Source organism: Oncorhynchus mykiss, chromosome 12, assembly GCF_013265735.2.
Source record: "Oncorhynchus mykiss isolate Arlee chromosome 12, USDA_OmykA_1.1, whole genome shotgun sequence".
NCBI classification, from domain to species: Eukaryota; Metazoa; Chordata; class Actinopteri; order Salmoniformes; family Salmonidae; genus Oncorhynchus; species Oncorhynchus mykiss.
Genome location: NC_048576.1, coordinates 17,528,063 through 17,539,419, shown reverse-complemented (window position 1 = coordinate 17,539,419; position 11,357 = coordinate 17,528,063). Strand labels below are relative to the sequence as shown.

Below are 11,357 nucleotides of genomic sequence, written 5' to 3'. Positions count from 1 at the left end.
TAACATGTTAACAAAAAACACAGTGAATACTTAAACTGCTTTAAGTTGACATTCAGGAAGGTAAAATGAAATATGACATGTTCACAATAGGCTAAAGGTGGGATTCTGCTGCTGCTGTGTACTATTCGAACGTCTGTGTTGACCTAGATACAATGCCATGCTATGACAATATTGATGCTATATTATAGTGGAAAGCTGTGACTGAGCAGAAAATACCGGTAGCCTTTCAGCATTTCAACACAAACACACGCATGTACACCGCTTATCAGGATCTGGTCAGTAGTGCAGTGTATAGGCAATATGGTGCCCTTTCAGGCTTGCCACAGATGTGTTGTCAGTGAAGAAAATGGTGGTCACATACACACAGTTAAGTGCAGGGAAACAGGAGTCAAACTGTTGTATGATATTGTATTTGTAGAGTATTATACTGTATTACAGGGATTGACATTAAAGTTTGAAAGGCACTTGCCCGAAAATGTAAATGAGCTATTTACACACAGAAGTGCCATATATTGCCTGTCTTTCACCTACACATAGGGGAGGAACCAGAAAGATCACTACTGGAATTCTTTGTATTTTGGTTGTTATTAGCAAGTAGAACAGGCTCAACTTGCCCAACTGCCATACATTGTCTGTCTTTCATTTAAACAATGGGGAGGAACCAGAAAGATCAGCTTTAGGCTACTGGAATTCTTTGCAGTTTGGTTGTTTTGACTTTTTTTTGGGTCAAAAATCACCTGCCCAACATGCAACCTTAGGCTTAACTTGCATGACTGCTCAAATGACTTGGCCCAGGCAATAGGCCAACCCTTGACGTCAGGTGCACATCTCAGATTAGTGTAGGAATGCCAAAGCATCAGCCACATATACCTGTGCCCATCTGTTAAGTCTACAGCTCTGACACAGAGCTAAATTGAGAAATTAAATATTTCAGCACTTGACTTAATCTCTCAGATAAAGTGATGTTCAGTTTGTTTTCTGTCACATATTAAATGATCTAAATGAAAAATAAATAAACATTCTCACGATAGAACTGAGTCATTCCGTTTCCTGAGAACAGATTGGAGTCAGATGTTCGATAAAACAGAGATGACAAACGCTGACAACCAGCTGGTAGTGAACCTCGGAAGCAGACTTTCTAAACCCATTTATAACAACACACATACCTACAAAAACTGACTGGACAGTTAGTTAGAAAAGCCAGCATATTCAAACATGAGGTATTCGTCTACTTCTCACTTCCTTATTCACATGAATCTCTCTTCCTTTCAGGAAGAAAACAAGGTGATTTTTTTTATAGAAGGATGGAGGGAGAAGTCAAAGTGGGCACCGTGAAGCAGAGATATACACTTAACTTCTAATCCCATCCTCTTAGAGTACTGTCAAAGGAGCCAAAGTCCATTTGAAAAGCACAAACACACACAATTGCGCAAACACGCACGCACACCACACACACTTTAATAAGGTAATTTTGGTGGGGCATTTCAGGCATCTGACATCTCTGGTTTTACCACAGCCACAAAGTCAAAATAGGCTATATCATAGAACATTTATGAAAACAAAAATGTTTGGTCTTCATTTAAGGTTAGGAATAAGGTTAGCAGTGTGGTTAAGGCTAGGTTTAAGGTTCGGTTTAAAATCACATTTTAAGAAAATAAATTGTAGAAATAGGCAGGGTTTATGACTTTGTGGCTGTGGTAATTAGTGAAGGCCGACATCTCTTCTTCTCTCCACTTCCTGGTTGTGCCACTTCCCCAGAATTAGGTTTAGTCTCTCCCTCACCCAGAATTAGGATCTAGTCTCTCCCTCCCCTTTTTGGACCACCCCCTGCGGCCTCAGCCTATGACGGTGGAGGGTCCTGGGGCGGGAGTGGCTGCTGCGCCTATGTTGATGTGTCCTTCCTGTATCTCAGTCCTGGTCTCTGGAGGCAGACCTATCTGCTGCTGAGTCTCCAGGTAAAACATGACATCTCTCAGCTGCTCCTGGAGCTCTGCTATCACCCCGTCCTTACGCTCGCCTGGAGGGGGGAAAGAGAGGTTAAAGGCATCAAGGATAAGATAAAATGTTGTCATCCATTTAACTCCTAGATAGAGACTACGTCCACAATGGAGGGTTCCCCCAGAATTAGGCTCTAGTCTCTCCCTCCCCCAGAATTAGGCTCTAGTCTCTCCCTCCCCCAGAATTAGGCTCTAGTCTCTCCCTCCCCCAGAATTAGGCTCTAGTCTCTCCCTCCCCCAGAATTAGGCTCTAGTCTCTCCCTCCCAGAATTAGGCTCTAGTCTCTCCCTCCCAGAATTAGGCTCTAGTCTCTCCCTCCCCCAGAATTAGGCTCTAGTCTCTCACTCCCCCAGACTCACCAGTCTCTCTAGCCTTGTGCTCATCTTCAGCCAACTGGGCCTGGCTCTCAGACAGCGATTAATTTCCTGTTCCTCTTTCAGCTCCTGACCAAGCTTCGTCACACGGGTCGACAACTGACCACACCTGAAGGAGGGGGAGACAGAGATGGTGCTACCAAGACACACAGATTTTCAATAGCAGATAACGTCTCTCCCCACTAGTTTAGAGAGAGAAAGAAAATGAAAACCTACAGTACAACATGACTATGGCCACAGTCAGATTCTAACATTTTACTGTGTCAGGATGATTGACAGCTGCCTGCAGTGTGAGAGGATCCACCTACTTCTTGTCCATGCTCTGTTTGTCCTTGGCCAGCTCTCCCAGCCGATGCTCCAGGTTATCACATCGATCTATGGTCTCCTTAAACTTGGCCTTCATGTTGCTGATCTGAAACACACACACGCACACACACACACAGAGAATCGGGTATTTAGCTGAATGGCTAGATAGAGACATGATTTCAGACATGCTGCAATGATTCTTATCCTACCTCCTCTGCTATGTCCTTCTCCAGGTGATCAATCTTATTCTCCCAGTAAATGCGCTGGGACTCCAGCTGACTCGTTAGCAGGTGAGAGTACTAAAGGAAGAGGTAACATCATTCTGGGTGAGATATCTGCTAACAGCTGTTTGCCATGTTAACTAATAGGTATCACACTATTAGAATGAAAAGCAGGGAGTCAAACACACACACCTCTAGTTGCAGAGCATCTATCTTCTCCTCTTGACAGGTTTCTCCTTCACACCCGTACTGAACCATCTTCCCATCAGTCTTACTGGCCACCAGCCTGTGAAAATAGTTATCTACACACACACACACACACACAAATCAGTGAAGCACTGTTGTGGTGCTACACACAGGGTTTTATATTAGTGGTGGAAGGTTTAAATTACATTGGGATCGTTAACATTTAGATTAAATCCCTAAACTAAAAAAACATTTTATTTTTTACAAAATGAAAATCACAGTGCAGTTATTGCAAAACTACCACTAACAAGTCCCGATCATCACCATCATAAAGGGAACACTATTAAACAGATACCTAATGCAACAATGCTGTAACGTTAGGGGGAGATTTGCATCTTTCAAATTATTTACCACAGAAATAAATCGCTCCGCACGTCGTCATCGTCGTTAACAATTTGAAAAAATGTAAGTGAGTAAGACAGGGAAGGGACAGCAGCGAAGTCCTGTATGGCAATACTGAGAAGGTTACGTGAGGTGGTTGTAGTAACCTGCTATATTTATGTTTACCAATAGATGGCAGTATTGACTCAAGACGGGGGTTTGCTTTCCGCTATCCATAGCCATTCCCAATGTCTACCTATATAACCGTGATTTAAGAAAGCTTCAGGTAGCTTAAGCCATGTGCATTAGAGAATGTTATTCTAAGTTACAATTAAATACTAAACCCTACTTAAGTGTCATGAGTCATCAATCTAAGAAGCCTCTAAGGATACTACATATTTGGTGACGAGGATGGGATAATATGCCACATTGCGAGGGCGTGCCGCAATAAAAAGAAGCCACGGGCTGCAGAAAAGAGAACGCACAGAAAACAGAATACCCACAGAAGCTCTAGCTACTGCTCTAATCAAGTGATAGAAAGTGAAAGTGAGTGCGCAAACACAGAGCAAGCATTCTCAATGTACACAGTGCAACTAGACACAGGATGTAGTGTCACGCTGATGAATAGGTCCCAATTCTATAGGAAGTGGAAAAAACGTTGAAGTGCCTAAACTGAGAGACACCCCCATTAAACTCAAAACGTACACAGTGGAGAAGATCCCTGTGATTGGAGTTGCTGATGCTCAAGTGGAATATCAAGGACAAAAGAAAAGTCTGCCTCTCTTAGTAGTGGAAGGTACTGCCACCAGCTTACTAGGGAGAGGGTGGTTGGAGGAAATAAAATTGAACTGGGATGAAATCAAACATGTCACCACAGAGACATTGACACTGCATCAGTTGATTTCAAAGCATGAGTGTGTTTTCAAAGAAGAACTAGGGACATTAAAAGGGGTCCAAGCTACCATTCATGTTGCTGCTGATGCTAATCCCAGATTCTATAGCCCAAGCTGAAAGCCTATCTAGGCTTACTGAACTATTATAATCACTTCCTCCCGAACCACTCTACGTTCTTAGCTCCTCTGCATCAACTGTTATGGAAGGATGTGGCCTGGAAATGGTCAGAAAGACAGGAAGAAGCTTTTGCAAAGTAAAGGTGTTACTGCAATCAGAGATCCAGAGATCTCATCTTATCGTGTGATGCCTCATCGTATGGTGTGGGGGCTGTGCTATCACACCAGATAAAGATTGGGGCAGAGAAACCTATCGGGTTCATGTCAAGAATGTTGTCGCCAGCGGAGAAAATAATAATTTACGAACCAGGTAGATACCATGGGAATGCTGATGCTCTGAGTAGGCTGCCCGTTCCAGAAATCACCATTAAGGAAGAAGAAAATGACCAGGTTTTGATGATCGATGTGTTGGATGATGCACAGGTGAACACAGCACAAATCAGGCAATAGACTTCAAAGGATGTGACGTTATCACAAGTGCATGAATTTATTCTGAAAGGATGGCCTACAGTTCAGATCCTAAAGGAGATCATGTTTGAAAAAATGTAAATATGAAAATAGCATAGCTCAGAAAGGAATTAAGTTGGGTTATTAGCTTTAAAGGGGGGGTGGAGTAGCCTGGTATATTTATGTTGACCAATAGATTGCAGTATTGACTCAATTAAATACTAAACCCTACTTACGTGTCATGACTCATCAATCTAAGAAGCCTCTAAGGATACTACAGTGGTGAAATAAATACAAACTTTGCAAGGTGGAATTGAGCTGCAGAGGCAGTACAGGTTCAATGCTTAACCATCTGAAAGGGAGTCACCGTGACCCAACCAGTTGCTGGCAGCAGATAAGGGACGGAGTGAGAAAATCACAGCGGTTGATATGCAGCCATTGTCAAATGGTAGAGGATGTTGGCTTCACTTCCCTGATGGCATATCTAGAACCAGACTACAAGATGCCATGTCGAAAAAGGGGTAGGGGACAGCAGGAAGATGAGCGCTGTCAGGTAGCCAGGTAGATTGAACTGCATTGGCCCCCATGGCGGTCATACGCAGGATCATATCTGAATTGTGAATTCACGTCATTTTATTATTTTTTCTTATCATTAAAATGTTTTTAAAAATTGCACTTTAAATGTTAAGAAAAATTGTACATTGGGCGCAGGTGTCCTAGCGGTTAAGAGCGCTGGGCCAGTAACTGAATGGTCGCTGGTTCGAATCCAAGAGCAGTCTAGGGGAAAAATATGTTGATGTGCCCTTGAGCAAGGAACTTAACCCTAATTGCTCCTGTACGTCGCATTGGATAAATGACTAAAATGTAATTGTATATTTGTTGCATCCCTGTTTTATATACATTGTAGTTGATTATAGACAGAAGTCGGTACCCTTGCCCCTAGCCCTCCACAGTATCCTGTACCTCCAGCATAGTCCCAGACACGGTGAGTGAGCTGCATGGCGTACGTGTGTTGTGTCTCCTCAAAGTGTTTGTAGGCATGACGACTGACGTAGCGACCGCAGCCGATATGACCACAGATCAGACAGATCCAAAGGTTCTGAAGGGGGAGGGGCGTAGAAGAGAAAACATTAGCCAGGGGGAGGGGAGTAGGAGGGAAAACATTAGCCAGGGGGAGGGGCGTAGGAGGGACAACATTAGCCAGGGGGAGGGGCGTAGGAGGGACAACATTAGCCAGGGGGAGGGGCGTAGGAGGGAAAACATTAGCCAGGGGGAGGGGCGTAGGAGGGAAAACATTAGCCAGGGGGAGGGGCGTAGGAGGGAAAACATTAGCCAGGGGGAGGGGCGTAGGAGAGAAAACATTAGCCAGGGGGAGGGGCGTAGGAGGGAAAACATTAGCCAGGGGGAGGGGCGTAGGAGGGAAAACATTAGCCAGGGGGAGGGGCGTAGGAGGGAAAACATTAGCCAGGGGGAGGGGCGTAGGAGGGAAAATATTAGCCAGGGGGAGGGGCGTAGGAGGGAAAACATTAGCCAGGGGGAGGGGCGTAGGAGGGAAAATATTAGCCAGGGGGAGGGGCGTAGGAGGGAAAACATTAACCAGGGGGAGGGGCGTAGGAGGGAAAACATTAGCCAGGGGGAGGGGCGTAAGGAGGGAAAACATTAGCAACTGTAAACAACAAGAGTAACTGTAGATGTATGCAAATGTATGTAGTGTTGATTTTAGTGTGTAAATAATGTTTACCTCCTGAACTCCACATTCAAAGCACTTGTTCTCCTGTACAGGCTCTGGGGTCTGACAATATCGACACACAGGACACCTGGAACAGAACAGTCAATACACCCCAGTCAACACCTTTACACACATAAAAACACCAAATGCACAGTAGCTACCACTTCTATTGTCCCCATGCTAAAACACAATTCCATATTGCTCACATGTTGTGCCACAAAAGGACTAAAACTGCAGGACATGACAGTCATCCAATGACCAGAGAGAGGGAGGATGGAGAAATGAACTCAGGGTCATGCTGTGAGTCGTGTGTGTGCTGGTATATACTCACGAGGCGTCCTCCCAGCGTTGCAGACACAGGTTGTGGAAGCTGTGGTTACAGAGTGTAGTGAGTACCCCATTCACTGACTCATCCATCCTCTCCAGACACACGGTACTCTTAGGAAGCTCTGCCAGCTCAATCACTGGAAGACTGGCGCCCTGGAGGTGAGAGGGTGAGAGAGAGAGAGAAATGATTCAAATCTATGTCCTCAGGTGCACTGCTCAGACAGTCATTAGAGGTACTGGTGTACATACTGTACCTGCTCAGACTTGATGACCTCAGCTCTCTCCACATAGACCAGCTGGCAGACTGCATCCTCTATGGAGTTGAACGTACGGCCATTACACGCTGTGTAGAAACTATCGGCATCAGCCTGGAGAGAGAAAGGAGGAGACAGAGAGAGACGGACGGAGTAATAATGTGAATAATTCTAAAAACAGTTTCTAAGCAGACTTTCAGATACAACAACAACAGTGTTCTATGATCTTACTCATTTCACCTGGCTACTAAACTTGATCAGCACCATGTACTGGTTAGGGGTGGAGTCTCGTATGATCTTCATGTGCTCCATGACATCATAAAATGGTGCCACAAACTTCATGAGGTCGTGGCTTGTCATGGTGGAGGGTACGGTCAGGATACACAGCATGGCACTGCGACGCATGTCCTCCGTCAGTGATGTCATCTTGCTGCGACGGGACAGTCAGGAGAAACTAAATTGTCTCATATTGCCAGTGAGAAATCTTTTCAATAAACAATATCTTTGGTATATTGTAGTCGCTCCGGATATAGTACAGAATGTCTACTGCATGGTAGGCTTGGGTGATATAATGTATACCGGGGATATTTGGAAATAGCCAGATGGTTTTTCAACCATAGTTACAGTATGCAATTTACAACTAAACTAAATATTGTAACTATTAAGTTAACTGTTTAAAATGTGCTAAATGCTCTGCAATTGTGCAATTCGTTTGCCAATTTAGTAGTTATCTAGCTGGTTAGCTTCTTGCCAAATGAAGCTTCTCCTGATAACAGCAGAGAATCCTCTCCTGGAGAGCCTTGCTTTCTAATATTTATTTGAGTGTGCAGCAAACTGACTAGCATTTTGTAGTTACTTGTAAAACTCTATGGGATTTATATGTACTTTTAGTATTGCTAACCTTCGGATTAGAGGCTATCTGGGGTTTGAAAATAGCGCCCCTCGTGTTCAGCGCCGATATTACCGAATATCCCAATCTGGACACCGCCCAAGCCTACTGAATGGAAATATAAAGTCAATGGGTTCAGACTCAATGAGCACTGTTAGTTTCTGAACAGAGTAACAACTCAAAACGGACGACTAGAATGTTGTCTTCGCAGTAGAGTGCTCTGGTAGCAGTTCCTCTCTACCGGGTCTCCATGAAGTTTACAAGTGACCTTCTGTTCACCTTCCTCAATAGACCTTGGCCAGACACTCTGTTCCCCTTTTCTCTCACAGTAACATGCTGACCACAACACTTGCGTTGTGTACACATACATATTATTCAATCATTTCATCCAAACTGCTAGTGCGCGTCAACGAGTGTCTGCATAGCCAGGCGCTAAAATAGAACTTGGTTTTACTTGACGCATGACGTGCTGCAAGTCCCTCCTCTCCCATCTCCTCATAGTCTTTTAGGAGCATATACGCACATGGGTGATTGAAAAATTAACTGAGGTTCACACTCCAGTCCAGTTGATGGTGGTAATGCACATTCAAGTTAGTTGCCAACTGCCATATAAAGTCCACAAAAGAAGACAGAAGGCGGAGAGATTACTAGAAACTAACTAGACTTTCCCTTTTATCTGTGGATTAATTGTTTGAGTAGAGAACATACGATTTTGTGTGACTCAAAATGGGTAAAAATTCTACAAAGATCCAGAAAAAAGGACCTTGTGCATTCCAGGTAAAATAACAACCCAATGTTTATATCCCAGGACAAATTAGCTAGCAACAGCAAGCTAGCTAGCTAAATGGCCATTAATGTTTTCTTGTTTCGAACTGTCCCCAAATTAATAGTTGGTTCAGAGTTCGTTTTGATATTTCAACCTGTGTTTACATCCTAATAATAAGAAAGATTGCTCAGAAAACCAGTGTTTTAATCGGCGTTTGCTTTCTTAGATTTTGACTTCATGCCGATTAAGATAAGCAGAGTAAGGTGTTTACATGTCTAAAGCCATACACGGCCTTCTGCCATAATTAGTTTAATATCGAATTATTAGTCTGCATGTAAACACACTCAGTGTTGTGTATAGCAACAGAGACTCACTTGGTCTTGTAGAGGTGCATGATGCCGTGGACTATCTCCACTGAGGGGTTTCCACTGAAGAAGGAAATCTGGTCTGGAAGCTGCATGGAGGGCGAGTCTGGAGCCACCTCTGTGCCCTCGGCACTGACCTCTGTAGGGCCCTCAGTAGGACCCCTCCCGTCTGGTTGATCCTCTAGGGGTTGGGCTCCTCCACCCTCCTCTCCCTCTGCCCCAGTCTGCTCACCAAGGGGAGAAATGTAGGTTTCTAGTAGTTTCTATTCCTATGAAGTCTGACAGACTGATAACCACAGCTGTATTTTCTTTAGTCAGTCATTCTGAAATCTCAGAATATGTTTTAACACACCCCATCTCCCTATACACACACACCACGTATTAGTATTATTACACACCAACATATAATAATGCATTGGTTGTGTACAGCATCATATTCATTAAATATGTCATCCATATTGCTATATACCCTGATTCTTACCAGGATTGGGTGGGAAGGTCTCGATGACCATGTCTCCCATGGTTCTGCTGCCGATGTGATGATGTAAGACGGCTGCTCTCTCCAACTATGTCTTCCCACTCAGAGAGAACCTGGCTGAGCTCAGTGCTTTCTCCTGCAAATCCTCCTCTGACACATCCTCAACTACAGGGCCAGAGAGCAAAAGGGGGAGAGGGAGCGAAAAAGGGAGAATAGGCAAACACAAAGCGTCAACTTCTGGATCAATACCTATTGCCATCATTGCTGAATTACTAAGACAAATGTGTTCCAGAAACAGTAACCTGAGCAGGTCTCTGATGATAAGAGGGAGTGACTTGCTCTGATGCTGTTGCCGGACTCCTCAAACGTAATTATTCCGCTGTTCTATGTTCTACCGCTGTGAAGCTGGAAAAAATAACTATGTACTTCTGGGTCACAGATTTTTTTTAATCCTTCAGAATAAGAGTCAAGTCCTGTATACTTTTGAAAATGTTGGATTTAAGCTGATCGGTTCTTAAAGAGTGGCCACAAAATGAGCAGCAACGCTCCTCTGGGTGTAAACTCTGTGGATTTGGAAACTACAAGTGCTCCTGAGTAGAATGGCCCCTTTTACTGGACACAATGTACAGAAAATTGTGTATGGTCCAATAAATGATAGCAGTACACATACAAAAAACATTGTTGACCATTCAGACTTTAAAAAATAAACAAATCGCATATCTTATAGAAATAATTGTAACTATTCTTTGTATGCTAGTATAAACGATATCAATAATTGTGCACATTTTACGTCACTTTCACCATAATTAATCATTTACAACGGATACAAGACGGAACTCTTATTCTGAAGGATTCCAAAAATCCGTGACTCGGAAGTACTTAATTATTCTTGCTTGCTTCACAGAATATTTCATGTATTAGGCTAACTGTCTATAAAAATCATTCTCCTGTGAGGAAGAGTGCAAAAACAAACACCATACGTCACTGTGTGCTAGTTACATTAAATAAATAACTTATATATAGCAAGATGGTGACGTCAATATTAAAACTGAAATAATTAAACTCCCCAGCGGTCTATTGGAAATCCTGTGGAGAAAGAGACTGGTCTGCGAGCTCCAGGCGGATAACTACCAGTGACACACATGTGTTATGCAAGAATGACGATTCTTCTCGACGAAAAAACAAAACAAAGACTGGATGACAGCAAAGCTAGCTAGCAAGTTAACCTAGCTAATGTTAGCAAGCCAAAAGCCTGGCTAAAGAGGGACAAATGACGTTTAACGAAACACTAGCTAGCTAAGGACTTTCTGACGAGCCCACATACCACCGTCTTACCTCAAAATACGATGTTGCCACATTAATATCAATTATTTATTTTCCAGTTCACCAATTTACTTACGAAATTCGATCTGACCCCGTGACATACCTCTTCCGGGTTACTAAATTGACATCGTGATGAGAAAAATACTTAATTGTCCAGGTCAGCATGTCAGCCCTTACCTGGGGGCAAGATACCACATAGTGCCAAGCCCTGGAAGTGACTGTAAAAATAAAATACAAATACAACAATACAATGGATATTGACTAGAACTTTTGAATAATAAAATGTATCAATGTATTTTGCTGA

The 11,357-nt window shown here is 43.4% G+C and overlaps 1 protein-coding gene across 1 annotated transcript; it reads right to left on the bottom strand.

Annotated features, from left to right (window-relative positions):
* Positions 1-642: 642 nt before the first annotated feature.
* LOC110536805 (BRCA1-associated protein) lies at positions 643-9,709 on the bottom strand. The gene is given in 13 exon segments (XM_036938714.1): positions 643-2,017; positions 2,357-2,401; positions 2,404-2,480; positions 2,680-2,783; positions 2,887-2,976; positions 3,091-3,200; positions 5,886-6,021; positions 6,664-6,739; positions 6,983-7,131; positions 7,233-7,346; positions 7,473-7,662; positions 9,262-9,515; positions 9,680-9,709. Coding segments are annotated over 13 exon segments (1,557 nt in total). The 3' UTR covers positions 643-1,835.
* Positions 9,710-11,357: the final 1,648 nt, after the last annotated feature.